We start from the raw sequence: 26,096 nt of genomic DNA, 5'->3' as shown, positions 1-26,096 counted from the left end.
GGTCCTGCAGTGTGTTATTAACTCTGATCTCGGCATTTTATCTACTGTAGATGGTTTGGATTGAATTACTTACGGATTAATGCTGCTAAAATGCAAGCTGTTGTCATCGGGCTGTCATTATATGAATATGAATTTCATCTTAACAATGCGAGGATTGCGACACAAGATACACTTAAGATTCTAGGGATAGTCTTAGACAGTAAACTAACTTTTAAGGCGCACATAAAGGAACAGCTGAAAAAAGCATGTGCAAAGGCTTCGGCCTTGCAGAGACTACGCAAGTTCATTCTGAAGTATGTAATGGTACGTCTCTACAATGTTCTCCCACATAGTGAGTATTGCAACCCTCTTTTGCTGGGTATAGGTAATGCTGAGACTACCAAAATGGAGAACACTAATTATTATTTATTAAAAACTAACTTAGGCTATCCAAAGTCTGTTTCATATAACTACCTCCTAAAAATAGTTAATATCAAGTCTTCAGAACAATGCACTCCAGGCAATTCCAGTCACTAGTTATGTTATATAGTGCTTGTACAGCCATGGAGCACCTTATATTAGTAAGTTTTTCAATCTTAAGAAATCAATGTTAAATACAATTTACATGGGCTCAGCACAAGGCTGGAACTCCCCCCATTCAACTTGGAGTATATTCATCGATTTTTACCTTTTTGGTTGGTAAACTGTGGAATGCGTGGCCTCCAATGGTTAAAGAATCTAAAGAAATTGTATCTTTTAAGCGGGCTCTTAAAGTTCATATAACTTGAAGTGTAGATTGAGGTTTGAAAATGGAAAACAATTCTTTTTAGTTTTTAATGGTTGTACTGTAAATTTTGTACAAAGATTAATGGCTACCGGTAGTTAGTATTTTGGTAGAGTTTATTAATTGATTGATTAATTTTATCCTTTTATATTTTGTACAATTTTATTCTTTTACATTAGTACACACGAACATGTTTTAACGAGCACTTACTGTAGGAGCTACTTGGTGTTACGTGTATAAATAAAGTATTATTTTTTTTGTTGTTATTATTATTATTATTATTATTATTATTATTGTTATTATTATTATTATTGTTATTATTATTATTCATAGATTAATTGCCGTTATGTTGTCTGTATTGTTGCTGCTGTAATTATAGTTGCTGTTGTTGGAGAAACATAGATTGAAATTGCTGCTGTTGATGCAACTCTTCAGCTCTCAGCTCTGATTTCCTCTTGCTGATGACCTGCTGAACAGCATATTCCTTGTTTTTTCTTTCCATTCTTTTCTCAGAAAATTCGATTATACTGGTCTGGCATTTCCTCTTTTTCGGTGTGGGACTTTTACCCTTGCAGCCTTCTTCATTATCATATTATTTCGTTGTTTTGTTTCACCCACTTTTTTTGTTGCCCTTTTCCTCACTTCTTTTTCCTCTTCTTCTCCAACTCATAATCCACTTTCAAGTCATATTCATCTGTTAGAGCATTGTGGAGTATATCTTACGCTACCTATACTCCAATAGCCATTTTTTCTTCACTTTCTCTTTTCTAAAAATCACAGTACTGCATTTCTAATGTTTCCCTGGCTGATCTTTTGGTGTCTTTAGACATCTCATCTTGACCATTCAAGTCTTTGGCTATTGTGTTCGATGAAATCTGCACTCACTCCTTTGACCCTTGTTTGCACTGTTGTGGAACTTCCACAAGAACTTCTTGGCTGAGGATGAGGGATGTATATAAACGACTGATTCTCTGTTTTTGATCTAGTACATGTAGGTTTGCCCAAACCCATTGTTTCTCTCTGAAAGCTCAGGTGATGTCCATACAACAGCAACAAGCGAAAGCACAGAAGCGACATAGGGTGATGGCCCACAAGACAGTTTTTGCTACATGTAGCTGCTTACAAGTTTTCAGAGCTTGGTGTTTGTGAAGGCTTTTAGAGAAGACAAGGTAATGTTACTGTGTATCTTATGCTTTTTAAACTGATAACCGGGACTGTACATTTTCTATTTATTTTTTTACCTACTAACTAATTCACTGACCAAATTGATTCCCTTGCAAGGCTGCTGCCTAACGGTCGCCCAGTCGCCTGGGGCACCTTATTTGCTAGCGCGGGCAACAAAATTTCTGAATGAGTAGTCTGAACGGGCGCCGAACTTATCACAATGTGATTCAGCCTCACTTGTAAATTTGATCTCAGCTGGAGATTAAGCAATGAAAAAAGTGATATGGTTGGAGAGAACTTAGGGCAGCTAAGCAAATTCCACAAATAAACGACTTGTAAATGTGTTCAATATTATTAAGGGCCAGGCTTTCTTTGCACTATCTCCTGTTAGCGCACAGAGACTGGATCGCAGTGTGATTCCCAAATATGGAAATGCTATGTCCATGTGTACATTTAGCGGATGCAAAGGCTGTCAAGGTGGCTCAAGCCAGTTTCAAAGCTTTCAAATAACGTTCTTATAAGAAGGTTTGGCAATACAGCGCTGCATCACATATTGGAAATGTTATGGTACTATAAGAAACACCAATTATTGCTAAACAAGATGTGCTCATTATTGTGACATAATAAGTCACTGTGGCAACAGGAAAGCCCTGTAATAACACCCTTTATTTTGTCTTTTGTAGCACATATCTCAAAAGCAAACCTGGTAATCCCCATTTTTTACTGCTGGAAAGTGTTCAGAAGGCCAAGATGAAACGTTCTGCAAAGTTTAAAAAAATTCTGTACAACTGATTCAGAGCCACCTAAAACTGTGATTTTTCTAAGGTGGCTCTGATTCTGAAGTACAGATTTTTTTAAAACTTTGCAGAAAGTTTCATCTTAACCTTCTGATCACTTTCATGCAAAAAAAAATGGGGGTCACTGAGTTTGTTTTTGAGATATGAGCAACTGAAGCCTGAAAATATAGGGTGTTTTTGTTGGGCTTTCCTGTTGCCAAGGTAACGTATTACGTCACAATAATGACCACATCTTGTTCAACAATAATTGGTGTTTCACGTGGTACCATTACACTGTACATTGCAGCTTTTGCATGATACAGTGTGTAAAGCCAATCTTTATAAAGAGAGTGTCTCTTCAAATGAAACTGGTTGGAGCCACCGTAAATTTGCGCACATGAATTTGCAGAAAGTTACACTACAAAGGAAACATGTTCATCCCATCAGCTTTCAAGAGACTTACTAGACATGCTGAAGGAAAATATTACTTGTTTTGGTGATGTCTGCACTATTGTGCGTACAAAATTTTTACATGCCGCACATGCGAATCCGCATTAATTGCTGAAAGTTTACTCGGTTTTTTTGCCTGGTGACAGCAGCAATGGGGCTCTCGCAACAGGTAAGCGATACTTTTTGCTTCTCATTTCATCATTCAGAACTCGAGTAAGGATCGTCGTCATTTCGGTGATATAATTACACAAGCATTTCCGTGATGCGATGCTGTATTATCTCACTGATCACTGAAGGTTCTTCCGTAACCCCAAAATACCTGGAATTTTATGGTACACCTTATTTAACGTCGGAAGTTCCTTTACTCTCTAGAGAGTATTCTCCCACGGAGCCGACAGTGCACTCATTTTACCCCCCTCTTTTCCATCAGTGCTCCGTTTTAAGGGTATTTAACGCTACTTAAGCTACACTGAAAGGAAAGAAGTCGAAACAAGGATGTGAGATCCGGGGTTCGAACTCGGGACCTTATGCACCAAGGCCGTGCACTAACTGACTGTGCCACCCTTGCTCCTGCACTTAAGACATGTGAGCGAAAAAATGACAAAAAATAAACCAACAGGCGGTAAATTATTTTCTGAAGTACACTCTTACTATTCCAACATGGAACGTTGATTGGTGACGGACAGGATCAAGAATTATTGTGACTACTATCGCCCTTGATCTTGAAGGCCGGGACACACTAGGCAATAAGTTGCTGCAACACATTGCGTGGAAAAGTCGTCGCAACAATTTGCCTCATGTGACACAGTTAATTTTGCAGACTTGTGGCGCTGCGATCAGTTGCACAAATTCAAACCAGTTTGAATTTGTGTGACTGATCACAACAGCAAAAAATTAGCGAAAGCAGCATTGTCGCACCGTGTGTCCACTTCCAGCAACAAGTCGCTGTGCCAAAATATAAATGAACCAATGAGAGAGCATCATATGGTCCATCATATTGAATTAGAAAACTAGTTCACATACCCCTTCATACGAGATCACTGCGTTTGCACCGAACAGACATCGTGTTGTAGCGACTTGTTTTGCAAGTATGTGTAGTACATATGGAGCGACTGGTCACAGAGACCTGTCATTGCGATTTGTTGCCTAGTGTGTCTTGAAGATAAACAGAGTTTAATTGAATTAGAAAAATGTGCTTGCTTTTATTCACTTTGTTTATATATATATAACCTTTACTGTCATAAGGTACACACCAGTTTTTGGTAAGTCATCTGTGGCATGTTTACATCTTTCATCTAATTATAACTAAGGCAGACCACTTGACTTCGGGGGGGGGGGGATGGGGGGGTAGCACTGGATCAATTAATTAATTCTGGGCTCTTGAAAAAATGGCTGGGCTACTAACTTGTAATGTTGGGAGAAAATTTTCTTAGGCAGCAGCCTTGCCTTGTGTAGTCAGACTCACTTAAGAGCCTTGCCGGCTCTGCCAGTAAGAAGCCTGACATTACTATTTGTGCCAGGCTATTTATTAGGTGTACACTGTAGTTAATCATGCCAGGCTATTTATAGTATTATGAATAATATATTATGCCAGGCAATGAATTTGGTGAAAATTATGATCTAAAATTTGCTTGATCTGTGTAATCCCAGGATTCTAAACATTACTAGCTACACCATCCAGGTTATTTGATACTGCTGCTGCCTAGAGAACCTAGGGCTATTTGTGCACAACATTTTCTTGCACAAGTCTTAAATTAACACTGGAGAGCAATATATTGGGGGTTTGGGGAGGAAGGAATGGAGTGTTTTTACTCTCCCCTCCCCTAATCTTCAGTTGTCACAGAATGAACATATCACTAAGACTCTGTCATCGTTTTGTGCGACCTTAGGAATGTTGTGAAAACTAAGGCATATTGCACCACTGGTAATAAGAAAGCATTATTAGTGGAGTGTCTTATATTCTCCAAATTAGATTATTGTAGTGGTGTTTTGAATCCTCTGCCGGGCTACCAGGTAAAGCGCCTATAACAACTTCAATATGCCTGTGCTTCTTTTGTAATGCATAAATTTAGTTGTATGAATGAGGTCTTTAGTCTAAAATGACTACCCATTTATGAGAAAGGAGATCAGTTTAATTTATTAAGTTTAGTTCATAAAGTAGTTCACACTCCCCAGAGTACCTTAAGTTAACATTACGCAAAGTTAGTTCTTATAATTTAAGGTCTTCATGTGTACCGTTATTGATAGTCCCAAAAGTATCAAACAATTTTCAAGACTTGGATGCAAGATCATTCAATAAGTTACCATCTAATACTAGAAACATTTAGCTCCCATATATCTTTTGTTAATACTTTAGGAATGGTCATGACTGCTACCCCGGTAGAGCTAAAGCTCGCTTGGATTGTTTATTCATTTATTATTACTTTTTTTTCAGTTTTCTTCCTTCTAATTCTTATTTACATATTTGTGAGGGTGTGGGTATTTGTATTGTACATAGTCTTCTTTTAGCTGATTAATAATTGACTTTTACGTAATGTCTACTTTAGATTTAGAAGGTGAAGAGCCTCCACAGCCTTCTCAAAATATTTTTCGGGATCAGGTCTTAAGGAAGGTGGACATGGTTTGGTGCTAAAGGCACCCAAGCAAGTGCCCAAAGGACGCAAGCTTCTAGGGGGGTCTCGGGGCATGCTCCCCTAGGGATTTTTTCAAATTTAGACATTCACAGATGCAATTTAGTGCAATCTGGTGGATTTAAAGTGACGAACTTTCACATATGGAATTGACACTTGCTTGGAGTCTGATAAGAAATACTGGAATGCTAGTTAAATAAACATTTCATGTGCGCGAGGCAAAAAAATATTGTGGACACGAATTTGTATGTCAAACAAACTTTTTTCAAGCTTTTATAATATCTCCAGTGACTTCACATTCAAGCTAAAAATGTATCGTGTCTGACATTTTCTGAGCTTTCTGAGGAGGTGGCTCATTGGGCTGTCGACCGGCCAATTTTGAGAAGGCTGTACAGTACTTCTAATAAATTATTATTATTATTATTATTATTATTATTATTATTATTATTATTATTATTATTATTATTATCATCATCATCATTGTGAACTGGATGATCTTTATTTCCGGTTTGCTTCCTAAGGGAGCGGGTCATAGCCCATGACCAAAGGTCCCTTAGAGTTTTCTTCTTACTCTAGAGCTCCAACACCCTTCTCAAAATCCTCGCCATTCCCAGTAACATAGTTTTCTGTTGTAATGAAATACTAATTTTGACATTCAACTTTCCCAGCCACTTGCCAAAGTTTTTTGTTACACTTCCCAATGATCCTACATGTACAACAATTGGTACCACCTGCACAGTTCTCATGTTCCACATTCTTTCAATTTCTCTTTTAAGGTCCTGATACTTTTCACTAATTCTTTTATCCACTGGTACGGCAATATCAATAATAGTGCATTTTCTCTCCTGTTTATGGACAACCACAATGTCCGGTCTTCTGGCTTCAATGACATGATCACACTGTATGTTCACGCCCCACAGTAGTTTAACCTCATTGTTTTCACTTACACTGTCCGGTTCATGTTCGTACCACTTATCCTTCTTTTCCAGATGATATTTCGCACACAATTTCCAATGAACTACTTTTGCAACGTTGTCATGTCTCTGTTTGTATTCCCTTTGGGCCAGCTTTATAATTGGGCCAGCTTATTATTATTATTATTATTATTATTATTATTATCCTGAGCCTTAACTGCAGTCTTGTCCCAGATGCATAGGTTTTGGTTGTTTTGACTTTTACTTTTCAATGCTTGGCTGGTTGAAAAGTTGAAAGTGGTTTATCGAAAAATGGTTGGTTGAAAGTTAAAGGAAGGTTAAAAGTTGAACAAACCGCATGCTACTTTGACCATGTTTTTCTGTGGTCGGAGCCAGGTGGTTGTGCTTGCGTTTGATTGGCTTATTGATTGTCCACATTTGTTGCTATAGGCTCATATTGAAGAACTCTCTAAAATTCAAATCATATTTACAAACAGGTCGCCTTCGCCTCTGTGGATTTTGTGTTCAAAAATCTTGGCAAGGTTTGTGGAGAGTCCATCAGTTGACCTCAACACTCTTTATGCTCCTGTGGGACCCACCACACCTCTTATCTTCATGTTATCAACTGGGTCAGATGCCATGAACACCTTACAGAGATTTACCCGAGAAATGAGGTACAGAGAAAGGTGAGACTTAAAGTAAAGCCTCAAGGATTAGGAATGTTTCTTTACTCACTAGTCCAATTTCAACCAGCCTTATGTCATCATGCAACAACCTTCCCATTGTCTTAACAAGCCATTATTTTTGCATTTACAAAATGCAATCTCCTATTAAAGTTCGCTACGTGGCAGGATTTTGGTGATAACAGAAGTAGCATTGCGTGACCACTGGATAGTATGGAGAGGAGTCTTGCGTGACGAGCCTTAAAACTGCAATGTGATTAAGGAAAGGTGTAGTCTAAAATTCAGGCTTGGAAAGGTACTGCTGCCCGTAGCAATTACAAAACGAGTCGCAAACAATAATTTTTTTATTTGGATTTATTTTGTTTTATTTTGCTCAAATTACAGTTTTACTAAGCAACAGTTTTGCTTTATGTTCATAGGTTCAGGCCATCTCATTGGGTCAAGGTCAGGGGCCTGTGGACAAGAAAATGATGACCAATGAAACTAAAACACAAGACTCGTATGTGAGTTTGTTTTTGTTTTTGTTTTTGTTTTGTTTTTTGTTTTGTTTTTTTGTTTTTTTTTTTGGGGGGGGGGGGCTGCAACACATGCCAAACAGAAGCTGGCAGACTCCTTGAGACACTAATCCTCTTCACATACAGTACATGTAGCAAAAATATCTTGTTAGCTTGACTTGATCTCTACTTTGGATCAGTCCTAAATGATTGACATGCTTGTCACTTGTCATTTTTTCATCAATGTACCTTCATTGCTTACGTTGGCAAGAACAAAGCCTGGCAAGTAAGAGGGCAACCATTTGTAGAGCTTTTATCCAATTTTTCCTTGCTGTTAGAATACAACCAAGTCAGCCAGCTCCCAAAGGAATTGCAACATTTCAATTTGCATCATGTTTTAGAGGCTCATGATCCCAAGTGTTTTTTTCATTTCTCTTTACTTCCTTTTGCACAAGCTATTGATTTGTGCATCGTTCGTTTGTCGGCTTGTTTCGCCTAGAATGAACTTTTTATGATAATATTAGCAATAGTGGTTTCTTGGTTTCCATTTTGTTTTTATTTCTTTTTCTGGATTGCTATAGGGTTAGAGTTAGGGTTAGGGCTAGGGGATTATCCAGTCTCTCCTCCCATCCTACTTGCCCAGCTCCTTATCCGATTCCGGCTGTAAAAAGATGCAAAATGTTGCGAAGGAGCAAGAAAATGAGGACAGAGATCCCCTTCCCCCAGTTTCTCCTCATGTCAATGCTCACTCACAATTCAGCCTCTTTTGAAACTGGTTTCAACAATTTGACAGAATGTCTTATTAGAAGGATCAACTTTACAAAACTGTTTTAACGACAATTTTATGGTACCATAAGAAACACCTATAATTGCTGAACAAAATGTGCTTAATAAATTACCATGGCAACAAAAGAACCATCTAAAAATGCCCTTACTTCGTGTTTAAGTGCTTATATCTCAAAAACAAACTTGGTGACCCCCATTTTTTTTTGCTGAAGAGTGATAAGCAGGCTAAGATGAAACTCTCTGTAAACTTCAAAAAAAAAATTCTCTGAAGAGGATTCAGAGCCACCTTAGCATTTTCCAGTTTTGAAGGTGGCTATGAGTCTGCTCCAGAGAATTTGTTCTTTAAACTTTGCAAAGAGTTTTATTTTAATCACTCTACAGCAATAAAAAAAATGTGGTCACTGAGTTCGTTTTTGAGATATACGGATCGAAAGACAAAATATAGGGTGTTTTCAGACAGCTCTGTTGTTGCCATGGTAACGTATTATGACACATTAATGAGTGCATCTTCAGGGTTGCTATGGTCAAGGAAAAACATAATTTTTCAAGGTCGGGGAAACTCTTTTGTATTGTCAAAGTCAGAGAATTTTATTTTTGGCAAGCAGTTCACAAGATTTTGTGCACAAAATCCTGTGAAAGGCGCAAAGAGATTGAATAAAAGGGGGAAAATATTGATGGCCTTCAAACAAAGCTGAAGTAAATGTGATTATTCAACTAATTTAAGGTCAGTGGAAATTGCTTAGAGGTCAGGGAGAAGTCAGGGAATGGTTTTTGTTACTGATGAGTGGCAACCCTGAAAAATTAGTCTATTGGCATTTGCTTCTTCCATACAATAATTTAGGAAAGAAAGAAGTTTGGTCCACTGGATTGGAACATCAAGGTAAGAATTAAGCGTATAAGGAACAACCTCGCAGCAAAGGGTTTTTCAATTTTGTGTTTAACTCAAACCAACAAGTTTCTGTTATGGTAAATGCACTTCCTGGTATATTGGTGTATACATTTCCTGGTATACTGGTGTAGAAATTTCCTGGTATATAACATCAGTTGATCAATGCAGAAGTAGAAAAGATTTTTGAGACAAAAAGATGTGAACTCTTGTTCTTTGGCCATCATAGCTTGATTATAAATCCAGTAAAACACAAACAGCGGCAATAAACTTGGTAAACCAATGCATTACTATAAAGACTCTGCATTTCATATGCTAGGAAACATACACAATAACGATGTTTGAAAACTACTTGCACATATATACTTATGTAGTATAGGGTGTGGAACTGAGATTAAGAAAAGTGGAATCTTTACCATGGAGCTGCTAGAACTCCCTGGAGAGCTAGGTTGCTGGAGACTTAGACCTGGGTAGAGCATCTGACCAGTGTTACAACAGTCGTAGGTTTGAATCCTTCCTAGAAATGTGATTTTTCACTTGTCTTTTCGTCGTTGCCAAGCAACTTGTATTCCAGCCCTCTCACGGGCCCATTACACCTTTCCATCATTTCATGTAGGTGTGACCTAGATATTGTACAACACCAATTTCTCATGATTACCCAACAAAGAAATCTATGGTACTAGGTAGGAGAATGAACATTTCTATCATGGGAATCATCAATGAAAGGGTTGAGCATCCGACTGTTGTTATGGAGGGTCGTAGGTTTAATTCCTGCCAACTGACCTTGATTTTTCAGTTGGCCCTTCACCCATTGCCAAGCAACACATCTTATCCTACTAACGGGTGCATTACACCTTTCCATCATATCATGTATGTGTGTGAACTGAGGTGCATGACTTTGTTGAGCCCACAGACCAGTGGGACATATTGTCTATTCAGGACCTAGATGAACAACCAACTGTAGCTCTCCAGTGAGTTGTAGTAGCTCAATGGGTTGAGCATCTGACCAGTGTTATGGAGATCGTAGGTTCAATTCCTGCCTAGGAGTCTGATTTTTCATTTGTCCTTTTGCCTGTTGCCAAGCAACTTGTATTCTAAGATCACACCTCTTAAGCTGCTAGTAATCTTCATTCTCAATACTTCTCTAACTAATATTTTATTGAAATTGTGGAGAGAGTTAACATACCAATCACTCCTGTAGGTCATAAAGGGTTTAAAAAATAAGATCATTTTTCTTAATTAATCTTGGTTCCAGACCCTTAATAAAATATGTTGGTTTACAATGTTTATGACTGCTGTTTGTGTTTTATTTTTAGACCGTAAGATTTTGTGGATGTTGGTGTAGTCATGTGGTCGTTTGATTGGCACATTCTACTGGGAGCCTCTCTTTTTCAATAATTTGGTTTGTCACCAATCTTAACAATTTTAACGTTAGCCTACACTCCCAACAGGTAAGAAAGAGTCTGTCTTGGAAATAAATTAATTAAAATTTGGGGGGACAAACAAAGTGTATTATGGTATTTTTCGAAGTGACCCATTGTAATTATACAAAAGCTCCTCAATTCAGAACAGTAGGGCAACCGTAACACATTGACACCAAAAAAGTATCGGGGGTTTTTAACAAACAGGGCCCAGTTCTGCTTGGACAGGTAACCTAGACGAAGATCTACTTGGTGTTATCACTACTATAAACCTTATTCCAAAATGGCCACCATTTTAGTTTTCTTTTGTTTCCATGCAAATTGACCCTTATGGCCTCGTTCAAGGTTAAATATTCTATGAAATTTTACATTTGAAAACGAGGCCATAAGGGCCAATTTACATGGAAACAAAAGAATACTAAAATGGCAGCCACTTTGGAATAAGGTGTATTCTTGTTATTATTACTATTAGTATTATTGAATGAGAGAAATGTATGCACCCGAAACGCGGTCCATAGACGAAATGTTGAAGGGATCCTCGCAGTTACTTGGATTTTTTTTGCAATTGTTGTTGCAGGCTGCTTCAATGGGATTCAAGCCCATGACATCTGCGATGCTGGTGCAATGCGCTACTAACTGAGCTATGACGTCACACAGTTGAGTGCGAGGCAAATTGTTGGACTCCTTTGTTCCCATCAAAGGACTCAATGAATGGAACTGATCTGTTCTTCCTGTTACATTGTATGTTCATTAAACATTGCAAGTTAAATGGCTCGAATCAAGAGGGTGCTCTGGACAATTAAAAGATGTCTTTAGCAGAAGAACAGATTCTTTGGGATGCTCTCGCCTTTATCACTGTCCAGGTAAAAAGGTTTGTTCTATAAAATGGCAGTTGCAACTATTCTTGACCATAAAGCTGCATTAACGGCGCTGAGCAAGAATGGAACGGAACAGATTCAAGGATTTTTTTGCTGAGAAACAGTGAGTTCTCGTCTGCGCGGTAACGCAACCATGATTCCTTCACAGAACGCATGAAAGGTAACTGTTTCTTTTCAAAACTCATGTGAAGATTTTTGTCTGTTTTGTCCCATTTTTGCTTTGTCGTGAAACACACCTTAAGAGGCTCGAAACCAGTTTCAGCACTTTGAAGAAAACTTTACTATTTAGATTGATTGCATCTACACAACTGTTTAACATGACGGCAATACCATGGTACCACATAAAACACCATTAATTGCTTAACTAGATAGGTTACAAACATGAGGTAACAGGTTACCATAGCAACAAAAGAGCCCCCTAAATACACCCTATTTCTCATCTGTAAGCACTTATATCTCAAAAATGAACGTGGCGACATCCAATTTTTATTGTTGGGAAAAGATTAGCAATACCAAGCTAAGATAAAATTCTCGGCTGCAAAGTTAAAAAAGTTCTCTGCTACCTTCACAATTGGAAAATTGTAAGGCTGCTCTGAATCCGTTCCAGAGAATTTTATTAACTTCTCAGAGGATTTCACCTTGTCTGGTAATCATTCCCCAGCAACAAAACTTGGAGTCACCGAGTTTGCTTTGATGTAGGCGTTTGAGGACAAAAGAAAAGGGTGTATTAGGATTGCTCGTTGGTTGCTATGGTAACCTATAACGTCTTTTGAGCTATAATTGGTGTTTCATATGATACCATAACATTTCTGTTACGTGAAACGGTGTTGTAGGGTCAATCCTTCAAATAAGACACTCCCTTAAAGGGAACTAAAACAGGAATATATCTTTAAAATAGTTAACATAATGCTCTCAATCAAAATTGTTCGAACGTTTTCCAATGGAATCGTTTGTATCTGAAATAAATGAATTTCAAAAATGCTTGTTTTGGTTTTTAAATTTCCCGGGCGCGGCCATCTTGAATATTTGTGACGTGTGATGGTTGCCCTATTGTTTTAAAACAAAAGCTCTTTGTACAAATACAAAAGAGCAACCGTAACACGTCACAATTATTCAAGATGGCGGCGCCCCGGAAATTTGAAAACCAAAACAAGGGTTTTTGAAATTCATTTATTTCGGATACAAACGATTTGATTAGAAAACGTTTGAACAATTTTGATTGTAAACATTATGTTAAATATTTTAAGTTGCATTCTTGTTTTAGTGGACGTTTCCTTTAAAATTGTTGAAACTGGAGCCCATTACCCGGAGCTTCCGTACATATTATACCTTTGAGTCAACCCTGTCCCATATCTTTTTATTTTTAGATCTGCCTGTTCCAGGTGTGCTGCATTGCAATGTAATCAAAGGCCGACCATAAGTCTGTTATGATTGGCTATGGTGCAAGCACCTGCAAATATCCGCCTGGGATGTGCTTCTAAAAATAAAAATATACGAGACAGGGTTGACCCAAAGGGCTCATATAGAAAATTGATGCTTCAGGTAATAGGCTCCTGACATTCGGTGCATTTTCATTTTGCTTTGAATAGAGGAAAAATTTTTTTGTTGGAAATATATTTGGCAAGAAGACAACTGTAGTGTTGTAGGTCTTGGCATCACGAAAATGCAATCAGTCCTATTTTTCTCTTTGACTGTCGAATAAGAATGCGATCCTCGCAGGGTACGTGAGTGGAACACGTAAAAAACCTCGCAAGGATCGCGCCCTTGCGAGACAGGAAAAAAGAAAAGTGAGAGACTGCTTGCAGTATGGAATGTACGCAAGAAAGTTGGACAAGCTTTAAGACTGTTTTACAACCTTATTGGTATTTTTCAGTAACAACTGATCACGCACACTAAGCAAGATATTACTTGCATGGTTAAGAACTGGAACTCAGGGATTCACATCTTTAGTATATATTTGTTTTTCACAGGTCACCTATGGAGGATGAGTTACAGATGCTTGGGATCAGTGGTGCCAGACAACCATTCTAGGAGGATTATTCTCGCCCAAGATTCTTAAAGACGGCACAAGTTTTCTAGATTAGGTGAGAACGTAAATTGAATTAATTTTCCGTTTAAAAGGTCCTTAGGCTTAACACTGAAGCCCATATTCTGAAACGGCCTCCACCCCAATCATACAATTTCAACTTATTTAAATTTTCGGCCGCCATTTTGGAGCAGGGTCTATTGTGGGCTTTTGAAAATTCCTTTAAAAAGAGAGGGTATTTTCCTTAAGGCCCTTTTAAAATTACTTTTTCACATTTCTATCAGTATACACTACTATAGCTTTGTAGCAATGATATCAAGGAGGCTCAAACTAGTTTGAGTTCTTTTGACAAACTGTACTATTTTGAAGGATTGGTTGTACTCAACTGTTTCACGAAACGGCAATGTTTGTTATGGCATTAGTATTAGAAAAGCACTTAAATTTGGAATTGCTTTTTTAGCTCTCAAATTTTTCGGCACAGCCATTTTGAATACATTTGCCAAATTGTTATAATACAAAAGTTCTCTTTAAATATGTTACATCACATTTATTCAAGATAGCCAGGCCTGAAATTTGGAAGTGAAAGTAAGTGTTTCTTGAAATCATTTTCTGTTAAAAACGTTTTCTTTGAAAAATTGCCAGCGAATTTTATTGTAAACATTATTTCCAGCTCTTTACGGTCACAAACTTAAGGCTGGTTTCAAGCACAAGCCACATTCAGTTACTAATTATGAAAAACGCTATAAACGCTTATGCTTGCGTCAGTAGTGAAAACCAGCCTCAAATTATAGGATTAAAATTGATTGACTTGTTTGTAGACTTATTCCCAAACTTCTGCTTAAATTTCTGTCTTCAAGGTGAAATTACCTCTTGATATTGGAACATAGTAGGTTAATGTAGCACTGAATTGTGGATAATGCTTTTTGTATGGTGTCTCCAGGTATGCATTTCCCTCCTGAATATGATGAGTTCACAGAGTACAGGGATCATATTGCTGACGAGCCAGAAATATCTGGAGTGCATAACAATGCAAACATTGCTTTCCAGGTGAGAGGAGATAACGGATTACTAAAATTTGTATCCCTTGGGTTGACAAGGTGTGTTGGCCACAAGGTAGGCTTGGGCACCGTACAGATATTCTAAAAGCTGAGCAGACGTTTCGAGACGTAGCATTTCCCATGTGAATTTGTTGTAAACCATCCAAAGCCTTAACTTTAGTTGGGTTTATTCCAGACACCATCCAGCTCTTTTCAATCTCTAATATAATTGAAATGGGTTTACATGTATATGGTAAATTAGCCACCAACACGTTATGTAGTTTCATTGGTTCGGTATTGGATGCAACTTTATTGTGTGTAGGATTAGGCTTCCTTTTTTCTGTAATCGTTTCGTGCTGAGCATTATTACCAGGCCTTGAAGTGGACTTAGTCCGATAGACCTTTTTCAGATACGGCGGCCATTTTGATTTCTATTGTTTCGAAAGACATTACGGGATGCTCAGGGGGCAACTTAATATGTATTTGCCCCCTGGGGATCCCTTAATACATTGTAGCTCTTTGAAATCATAGAAATCAAAATGGCCGCCGTATCTGCAAAAAGGTAGAAGTAGTAGTAGTATTAAAGCTTTATTTAGCTGCGCTAGCAACATTCAGCAATGATACAGCTGGTTTCTAAGTGGGGTGTAGGTAAAGACTTACTGAACATGAACAAGTCACAAGAATTTTTGAAAAAACGGTATATTTGGAAGCTGTGACTGGCTGAATGTGACTGGCTTTCTATCCAAACTGAAGTAAAGATGTAAGGTAACTTACACTGGCACAATACAATGTATAAGTTGCTACAATACAAGCTTATCAGAGATGCCGAACTACCTTATCACTTTGAACTTGGATCTAGTTATTTTTACGTGTTAACATTTATGAACACAGTGTTGTCATTAGATAGACTCGGATGTCTTAGTAAATAGTTAACTAATATGAATTTGGTATTTGCAGACTTGAGAAACTAATGCTCTGATAAATGCAGTGCTGGAGGAGCAACCGCCTTTTGGCTTGTGGAGGAAGCGGTAAAGCAGGCGTGTACAAGCTTGCTGAAAGCATCCTTTCTAAATTGCTCACTGCTCTTGAAATGGAGAAGGCAGATAAAGCTATGTTTGAGGTAAGATTGAGGGGTCGTGGGTCACAAGATCTTGGAAATCAATATGAGAGGACACGGTCACTCGTCCAGTATAGAAAAAAGTGGAAGCTGATTTTGTAGGCCTTTTGTGGTTGTTAATATCGAGGGAGGAGCTTTCTTATCGGTGATATATGTCAGTGTACATCCATTCAGAGTGTCGATGAATATACATGTGCTGGATGGTAAGGTAAAAGATGAACCCAAAATGGCCTAGTCCCCCATCAAGGTCAAAAAAGTGTCAATTTTTAAACTACGTTTTGTGGGAAAATAGGCCAAATCAGCTGCTGTAACTCAATGTTGTACCCAATTCAAACCCTTTAAGAACAAAACGTTTTGTTTCGTGGATTTCTTTATCATTTTAAATGCTAATGTACATTATAATGCAAAATGCAATCCACAAAGAATCTTAACCTTGGGAGATTTGGATTGGGTACAACATTGAGTGAGTCAAGTTGATCTATTGTTTACTTTTCTGATGCTGATGGGGACAAACTTAATACCAGATTCTTACTCTTAAGTAATGGACTCTTGTGAACAGGAATGTTGCAGGATGGAAAAATGATTTCATGCTGAATTGAATAGTTCATACAAGTATTGAGGAGGATGAAGATTGACGAATATCTGACCAAATTTTCTTTTTACCAGGGTTCCCCCCGTGTGGTCCAATGCAGCCTATCCTTCACTCTGGTCAAAGACTTGCTTCAATGTATGTTAACAGCGGTAAGTAGCGTTTTCTTTCAGGTGATATACCAGCTGTCATGATGTACAATGTGAATGGCTTTGCTATCAAAACCTCAAACACAACAATAGCAGAAGAAGAAACTGATTTACGTTTGTGCTGATTTCAGTTTATTTGATTAGCAGAGCACTCATGCTTGGCTAAATAAAGTGATAATATATTGATAATAAAATATATATATTAATAATAATGATGATGATTATAATATCATTATTATTATTATTATTATTTTGAAAACGATAGAAGCTGCTGTGATACATAGTAATAACTAACACAAAGGATCTATTTCAATGTCCTGGCATGTACTTGTTTGTTCGAAGTGTGAAAGTTTGATTTTCAAGAGTAGTGTTTCGTGCATCGCTCTTGTTCGTGTTGCTGAAGCTTGGTTTCCACTTTTGTCACGTGAACAAGAATGTAACTTAATCGATTTGAAAGAGGTGTTTAGGGCAAAAGGAAAAAGAGAATGGCTGAGTGACATTCCAAACTCTTGAATAATGAAATTATATCTATTTTATAACAATTTATGTGCGCACTTTTTTGTTAATTGTTTATTTTTGTTATAGTTTTGTCTTTAGGATTTATAGACCTATCATCTTGTGTTTTACTTTCTTGAACTAGATATTAGCATAGCATTGACACAGTAAAATCAAAATCTTGCTTTGCCATGGTCAAATGTTTTCGTAGGTTTACCTCTTTTCTATTTTCCGTTGCAGTATAGTTCCACCTTTGCATATGGAGCCTCGAATGAACTTTATCCCAGATTCCTTGCTTTACACTTGCCTACTTTACAAAATGTCTGCCCTTCCTGGGGTCTTGTCCACCACTGGTAAGCACAGTAGCTTGCTTCTGGTTCGTGCCTTGTGTATTTCAATAATCTTATTTTGAAGGTGGGGAGGCTGTGAAGTGCATTCCTTGGGAGAAGATTAAGGACGGTGCCTACTCATTCAAAAGGTATTTTTGCGCGGTTTACTGACTATGCGAGAAAAGCACATCTTAACAAGTGTTATTGAAACCCAAAAAGAAAATTGGGGTTAACCACGCATTTTTCAAACATAATTAATCAACAATATTTGTAAAAAGCTTCAAAATACAAAGCAATGTATGGCGTTCTTTTCCAAATTGAAGCTTAATTATCTCTGAAAAATGCGAGGTTACCCCCAATTTCCTTTTTAGATACCAAGAGCTCTTGCTAAGTTCTGCTTTCTCCCCATAGTTTTGAACCGCGCAAAAATATCCCTGTATTAATAAGCACTGCCGATAGGAAATCGGAGTATTTCGAGATGCGCAGAGAGTATGCGCAATAACAATAGTAGGCCTCTGCAGTGGGAAATAACAAACAAATTACCTGCAATTTAGGAGTTGGTCTTTTATTCAGCAATTGTGTCAGATTTATACTTAATGATAAATTTTGATGGGCCTTTTGTCATGCCCTTGTTAAGTGCAAACATCAAGAAAAGGTTTTTGCATGTGTAAATATTGTGACACATGAAAATTGATTTGCATCTCGAGTATGTATTTCCGGACATACCTTGCAGTAAACGAATAGCAAAGATGTCGTTGACATGCTAACCAGAGCTCACTGACTGTGGAAACAAAAAGTCTTGCTTGTGTGGTTGACAGATTGGGAAACAAAAGCAATGTTTGCAAACAGATAACTTCCCTATTGATCCTTTATTATGGGCGTTAATGACATCTACAGTTTTAGGACAGAAACAAAATTGTTAGTTAGATGTAGTTTAGGGTAAAATGATTTAGATGGGTTAATTTTAAAATGTGCCTTTGTATTTTTAGGTCATTCTTCAAACGTTGCTGTTTATCTATGAATGAAGTGATCTACCCTCCAACTTCAGCTCAACGAATAAAAGACTAAAAAAGAAAACTTCACTTGTCGCCTTAGCCTTAGAGTTATTCTGTCCGAAGTTATGTAGAATCCTGGACATTTGTATGTTTTTGTGAATAAAGTAATGAAACTTGAATGATTTTTTGCTGAGTGTCAAACTCTCTCTATGAAGTTAAATAACTAAGAATGGCCTTTTTTTTTTTTACTTGTTCTCTTCTCCATGGATGAATTCTCGAAAAGTTTGTCTTACCTTACATATATTTCTGGTTGGGTGATTATATTGAAATTGTTTGATGTGATAAAATTTTATAGTCTTCTCAATGAGATAAGATGGATAAAAAAATTGAAAGGTTGTTCAATCAGCAAAAGACTTTTTCCTTGGGAGGCACTTCGAAGGATTGGAAGTGATTCGAATTTGAGGGTAAAATGTCAAGACTTTTATAATAATTTTATATCTTTTGATTGCCTTTGACATTTGGACTTTCTACTTCGTTATCTGCTCATTTTTGACTATTTTACTGCATAGGTGATAAACATTCAATTAACGTGAAACAAATCATCTGTGTTGCTAAGATGTTCGTTATAAGCTCTCAAACTTGTGTTGTTTGCCCCCTCAGAAGTGTGTCGCTAATTTGCATGATAACAGCAGATCCAACATGGCGGCTATCGTGAATAAGGTCTATTGAAAGGAATCGAACAGGAATTGCTAAATATGCATGAATATGCATGAAATTGAGAGGAATCGATGAATATGCATGAAATTGATCGAAATTGATAAATATGCATGAAATGGACAAGAATCGATGCATATGCATGAAATTGATCGAAATTGATTAATATGCATGAGATTGACAGAAATTGATGAATATGCATGAAATTGATAGGAATCGATGAATATGCATGAAATTGATAGGAATCGATGAATATGCATGAAATTGAAAGAAATCGATGAATATGCATGAAATTGATCGAAATTGATGAATATGCATGAAATTGATCGAAATTGATGAATATGCATGAAATTGAAAGGAATCAATGCATATGCATGAAATTGATTAATATGCATGAATTTGTTAGAAATTGATGAATATGCATGAAATTGATCGAAATTGATGAATATGCATGAAATTGATCGAAATTGATGAATATGCATGAAATTGAAAGGAATCAATGCATATGCATGAAATTGATTAATATGCATGAATTTGTTAGAAATTGATGAATATGCATGAAATTGATCGAAATTGATGAATATGCATTGATCGAAATTGATGAATATGCATGAAATTGAAAGGAATCGATGAATATGCATGAAATTGATGTATATGCATGAAATTGAAAGGAATATGCATGAAATTGATTAATATGCATGAAATTGATGAATATGCATGAAATTGAAAGAAATCGATGAATATGCATGAAATTGATCGAAATTGATGAATATGCATGAAATTGATCGAAATTGATGAATATGCATGAAATTGAAAGGAATCAATGCATATGCATGAAATTGATGAATATGCATAAAATTGATCGAAATTGATGAATATGCATGAAATTGAAAGGAATCGATGAATATGCATGAAATTGAAAGGAATCGATGAATATGCATGAAATTGATTAATATGTATGAATTTGTTAGGAATCAATGCATATGCATGAAATTGATTAATATGCATGAATTTGTTAGCAATTGATGAATATGCATGAATTTGTTAGCAATTGATGAATATGCATGAAATTGATCGAAATTGATGAATATGCATGTACAAATTGATCGAAATTGATGAATATGCATGAAATTGATCGAAATTGATGAATATGCATGAAATTGAAAGGAATCAATGCATATGCATGAAATTGATGAATATGCATAAAATTGATCGAAATTGTTGAATATGCATGAAATTGATCGAAATTGATGAATATGCATGAAATTGAAAGGAATTGATGAATATGCATGAAATTGATAGGAATCGATGAATATGCATGAAATTGATAGGAATCGATGAATATGCATGAAATTGAAAGAAATCGATGAATATGCATGAAATTGATCGAAATTGATGAATATGCATGAAATTGATCGAAATTGATGAATATGCATGAAATTGAAAGGAATCGATGAATATGCATGAAATTGAAAGGAATCGATGAATATGCATGAAATTGATTAATATGTATGAATTTGTTAGGAATCAATGCATATGCATGAAATTGATTAATATGCACGAATTTGTTAGCAATTCATGAATATGCATGAAATTGAAAGGAATCGATGAATATGCATGAAATTGATTAATATGCATGAATTTGTTAGGAATTGATGAATATGCAGGAAATTGGTTGATATGAATGAATTTGATAGGAATCGATGAATATATATGAAATTGACAAGAACCGATGAATATGCATGAATGGAAAAATGTCTATTTCGGAAATGGACAGGAATTGATGAATATGCTCATGGAATTGATAAATATGCATGAAGTGGACAGGAATTAATGGTATTAATATGCTTGAAATGGACGAGGATAAATAAATGAACATGTATAATTAAGAAGAAAACATTTATAATGATTTGAGAATAGAAGAAGACAATGAATAATGTGAGGTAACTGGTGTTAATAATTAGTTTTAATGGCTGGTCTAAAATCATGTGAATGAATAATAAAAGATGTGATGATGAATGGTTTGGATTAATGGTGAAGGTGAAAGATTATAATAATGGATAACGATGAAAGTGTTCGGTGTTGGAGGATAGAAAAAAAAATTGGTATGAAAAACAAAGCAAGTTTTTACCGGGTTTCTTCCATGTGGTCCAATGTAGCCTATTCTTCATTCAAGCTTCTGGTCGGTTGGATCATATAGCAGCTGTTTGGAATATCCAGTTTGACTGGCTTGCTATCGAGACTTCAAAAAAAAGAAAATTGGAGAACCTTACATTTTGAAAAGGACAGAAGCTATCATGATATCTAGTACTAGCTATCATACATGATCTGTTGAGTGTCTTTGCGAAGTTCGTTGTAAAGTTGTTTGTTCGGCCTTGGTCCAATCTGGCCACAAGTAATGAAATCATAGATGTAAAAAGATGTGTATATGTTCTCTACAGGAAAGAATTGATCTCAAGAAAAGCATGTTTAATTAAAAGTATTTTTATGACAAGTGGTAAAGACACGTAGGCAAATCATTCTTGCATTTGAAAACTGGTTTTAAGGTTGTGAAAAGGAAAGCGTTATTGTTGTTTAAGTTATTGCGACTTACCATAGAGTTGGATTAATTAATTAATGCATTTAATCCAAACGTATGACCTTGTTTATTGGCTGGGTTATGTGTATTATGGGTACATGTTCTCATGAAAATACGATGATTTCCAGATTATCATGCAAATCCAATGTACGGTCTGCAGGAAAGTGGGATGCAATAAAGATTATAGCCGTTCATCTAAACATATAGCTTGTACCATATTTACTAATGGCGGGATATTTTGAGTTGGGAGGAATGACAGGGGGTAGGGACGCTCATAAAATTGAGCAGGGAGGGTTGGGGAGGGGGATTGAGCTCCATCTGTATTAAAGGGTTTGAAATGTAACGGTTCTTAAATATTTTAAGTTTTACCTATTATTTACTATAAATTATATCTTATGTTATTTTTAAGTTAGTGATGGCTCATAAAGTTTCCTTTTAGTTTTAAACTTTTACCTGTAAGAATAATTATTTGCTTTAACATTTTAAAATATTCAACCTTTATTGTAAAAAATACTATTTTAAAATTAAAGGTGAACGGAAAATTTGAATGTTTTTAAGGTCATTTGGAAGAAACATTTGTCATAATTAAACAAAAAAGGAAAGGCACACATGATTTAGGGACAGACGTTAAACAACATAACGAGACGTAGAAAGTCTGTACTTACACTCTGAATCCTATGCAATAAGTTTTGCAAGTCTTGATTCTCCATTCGTTGCATTGTGCTTGAAATATTCTGTTTGTGGTTTAAATTAGGCCGAATGATTAGGACGAGTAAATGAAAATATTTATACAAAAAATGTAAAAATGCACTTACGTCTTGAGTAATGCTGGCAACTTGGATTACATTTGCTTCGTCCGTAACGATCGTCCATTTTGGTCATTTTGCTTCTCGATTACTGTCTTCTGTTGGAGTCAGTGTTATTGCCAAAAAGAGCAGGTGAAAATGTTAGCATAGGAGATCATGATGTCAAAACAAAATATGATGTTTTGCTTGGGAAAAATAAATATTATATTTTTATTAGTTAAAACAGTCAAAAACCGCACTTACGTTGTGTAGGTTTCGCAATGGATGTTCGAATTTACTATTCTTTTCTTGCTTCTATACGTGCCTTAAATTTCCTCTAGCGCACTACGGAAAAATAAATGTTTTATGATTATTAAGTGAATTATCCAATAGAGTTACAAAATTAGTAAAGTTAACGTAAAATTCACTTCCAGTTTGAGGGTTATCTTCGTTTGGCTGTGCTGCCGAGAACGCTTGCTGTGAATTAGGTTGTGTTTATGAGCATTGGTAGATATAAAGTTCAGAAGAACTTATTTTTATCTGCGATGAGCCGGACCCGATTCAGAACAGTTTACTTACGGGTCTGAGGCCTACAATTCTGATTTTCCTCTGATTGTTTAATTCTTTAAATACAAAGGCCTTTAAGAACAAAGAAAGTAATTGTTTAGCATGTTAGGTGAACAGCGCTAGCAGTATATTTATTTTACCTGCTCAGATGATGAAAATACTTACGGTCGTTTAAGTTCTGCAATATTGTCACTCATCTAATGAGGCTGAGGAGATGTTACCTAAAAAATGAAAAGGTAGTTTCATCGGAGAAAAGGCCATTTAAAATTCGCGAGTTTAGTTGAATATCAATCTAAGAGAGAAAAGAAATTTTTTTTTTACGGGCTGTGCAAGTTTTAACTTATGTTGAAAAAAATGCACTGTAAATTATTTCAATGATATACTTGATTTTGCCATTGAGTTATTGATGCTCAACAATTTACAATGGTGAAATTTGACTATTCCTAGAATGAGGGGATGTTTAAAAATTATGGAAGCTTGTGCAAATGAGTCAAAAATATTGTTACCCGATGGGTAGCTTAATCATGTTTTAACTATAGAGGCAAAAGAGTCAGAAATTAAGAAAGAAACTGTAGGTGAAATGATCGCTGATTTGGCCGAGGTTAGGGGATCATTAGAAGGAAAATGCTGAGGAAAAACGGGAAAAAAATTGTTGGTATAGAAAGAGAGAATCACAACGACAATGACAAAAAAAAAGAGGTTGATTCTATGTTGGACAAATGGTAAAGTTATGAAAATAGATTTACTATTCTTAAATGACGAGAGTGTAATTTCTGCATTTATATTTTAAAAATACGTGAAAGGATATATTCACGGGTTATTGAAAGACGAAAGTCTTATGATAATTAAACTGCATTAAAGAACAATTGAGAGGATGTTCATGTAAATTTAAAGTCGTTTTAAGTGGCATTGTAACATTTTTAAGAGTTGGAAAAACTATTGATCTCTTTTTATCATTAGTACTTTGTCGCTTCACTTTTTTTGTTGGTAAGGACGATTGTAGCTGGGTTGTCAAAACTTAAAGACTTAATCTGGCTTTAAATCATTCTTTGTTTATTGGGTGTGTGGAAGTGTCACTAGATTTCGCCTCATTTTCAAGGCGCCACACCTTACATCACGACGGAAAAGTGTATAGGGTCAAGGGCCGCGAAGTAGGTTTGAACGTGGGGGGGTGGGTGCTAGGTTTTGGTATGGATCACGTAAGTGTGAGGGGAGGGGAGGGGAGGGGTTTAGGAGGGAAAACGCGGGAAGCTATAGCCCCCCACAACTCCTTCCTGTCCGCGGCCCCTGGGAGAATGGAAGGAAAAAGGGGTCAAAAGCTTTTGGGGAGGTATTGAAAATTATATAATGGCCTCATGTACGTGAGAAGGGTACTGCACTACCGGGGTGGGTACATGTCCTCATGAAAATACGACGACTTCCAGATTATCATGCAAATTTAATGTAAATATAATGACCTCATGTACGCAAGAAGGGTACTGCACTACCGGGGTGGCATGGGGAAGGTAAATGGTCAACTGAAGAGAAGAGGAGAGGGCCTCCTTAAAATTACATGTCCTTATGATGTCATCGGGGGTTTTCAAATTACCCTTACATGATATACGAAGAGGCTAATTTTGGAAAAAGGATGATAAAAATTGGCCAGGCTCTACGCAGAAGTAATCTTCATATCCGTGAAAAGTATTTCCACGAGGAGGAGGAATGGCAGGGGTGGGGTAGGAACGTTTAGGAACTGAGCAGGGTGAGGATGGAAGAATGGTAGCTTGAGGCTAACGACATCTGTACAGAGGGTTATCATTTCACATAAGTGGTATATAAAGTTGAATGTTTTTAACAAATTTTAAGTTGCTGTAAATGGTTAGTCGGGTTGTTTTTGTCCCCGCTGCTAATGTACTTATTAGGTCACTTAATTCCATGAAATAGTTTCATAATTTATTATGAATAGGTTTATTTTAACACCAACATCAAAGAAAATTGTTAAATTTATTGTGAAAAAAGCAGAAGCAGCACGGACAGGTTTGGCTAGGCGTGACCGATTAGAATTTATGACGTCATGCAAAAGAAATCTGGATAAAGTGCAGAAAGAGTATTTTAGTTTTAGTGTTAGGTGGTGTTATCAATTAAAGATGAATATGATGAATACGATGTCAGGGAAAAACGTAAGTGAAAAAAAATTACCTCCACATTGAAAGTTCGATGTACTTTCAGTACGAAAAAAAAGGTGTTAATTTTCCAATTCTTGTTATCTGCTTGCCTGTTTACAGCTGAAAAAAAAAAATGTGCTTAAACTTTTTACTTTGTAAGTAGTAAAAGTAAAAACCTTTGAAAGGTAATTACACTGCTTAAATGTTGTCAACTGGGGTGACAATTATTGTGACCCATTAATGTTGGTTGAAGATTATAACGGGTCTCCCGATAAGAGCTGTTCATGGGATGAGATTGGCTGGCAAGTGTACGTACGATTTGAAATTGTGATGATCCGATTTCTAGATGACTGCCAGCTGCAAATTAGAATTGCTACTGCCACAATAGATCTATTAAAAATCAAATGTGATGATTGCATTTGCCTTACGAAATGAATAGTCCATTTAATGAAAAAAAAGTGGAAAGATTGAGCTTACGTTGTAAGGGTTTTTAAATAGGTATTTCTTTTTACGACCAGATATTCGCTCCTATGTTGCAAATGAACCTGGATCGCCTACAGGAAATTAAAATAAAAGTATAAAATGCATCAAAAGGAACAAGTCGAAAAGCAAGAAATGAAGTAATTAAAAAGGCACTTAAGGTTGGCTATAATCATCCGTGTATATATTGCCATTTAACGCCTGCTTGAACTGGAATAAATTAGGTTAAATAAGGTATTCAAGGCA

The 26,096-nt window shown here is 36.4% G+C and overlaps 1 protein-coding gene and 1 long non-coding RNA gene across 5 annotated transcripts in view; one reads left to right on the top strand and one right to left on the bottom strand.

Annotated features, from left to right (window-relative positions):
* The window catches only part of LOC138049501 (uncharacterized), a 39,898-nt gene extending 21,104 nt beyond the window's left edge, over positions 1 to 18,794 (top strand). The window contains exons 2-12 of one of the 4 annotated variants that reach the window (XM_068895790.1): positions 1,750 to 1,932; positions 7,195 to 7,383; positions 7,800 to 7,883; positions 9,502 to 9,540; positions 10,863 to 11,830; positions 13,816 to 13,929; positions 14,812 to 14,918; positions 15,866 to 16,028; positions 16,692 to 16,766; positions 17,499 to 17,611; positions 18,577 to 18,794. In XM_068895790.1, coding sequence (XP_068751891.1) covers positions 15,891 to 16,028; positions 16,692 to 16,766; positions 17,499 to 17,611; positions 18,577 to 18,655 — 405 coding nt within the window. In that variant the 5' untranslated portion in view covers positions 1,750 to 1,932; positions 7,195 to 7,383; positions 7,800 to 7,883; ... (3 more) ...; positions 14,812 to 14,918; positions 15,866 to 15,890 and the 3' untranslated portion in view covers positions 18,656 to 18,794. Of the gene's footprint in view, positions 1 to 1,749; positions 1,933 to 7,194; positions 7,384 to 7,799; positions 7,884 to 9,501; positions 9,541 to 10,862; positions 11,831 to 13,245; positions 13,388 to 13,815; positions 13,930 to 14,811; positions 14,919 to 15,865; positions 16,029 to 16,691; positions 16,767 to 17,498; positions 17,612 to 18,576 lie in introns of those variants that run through there. The other 3 variants (XM_068895792.1, XM_068895791.1, XM_068895793.1) reach the window with 3 other exon arrangements.
* Positions 18,795 to 18,949: 155 nt separating this feature from the next.
* Positions 18,950 to 25,474, bottom strand: LOC138049503 (uncharacterized). Its single transcript, XR_011132392.1, has 7 exons — positions 25,405 to 25,474; positions 23,392 to 23,447; positions 22,924 to 23,004; positions 22,690 to 22,778; positions 22,540 to 22,608; positions 21,428 to 21,538; positions 18,950 to 19,304 (listed from the first exon to the last, which is right to left on the bottom strand). It is a non-coding gene; the product is annotated as an uncharacterized lncRNA (long non-coding RNA).
* Positions 25,475 to 26,096: the final 622 nt, after the last annotated feature.

The sequence above is a fragment of the Montipora capricornis genome, chromosome 5, assembly GCF_036669925.1.
Source record: "Montipora capricornis isolate CH-2021 chromosome 5, ASM3666992v2, whole genome shotgun sequence".
Lineage (NCBI taxonomy): Eukaryota > Metazoa > Cnidaria > Anthozoa > Scleractinia > Acroporidae > Montipora > Montipora capricornis.
The sequence above is the reverse complement of the archived record's forward strand: the minus strand, read 5'-3'. Positions and strand labels throughout refer to the sequence as shown.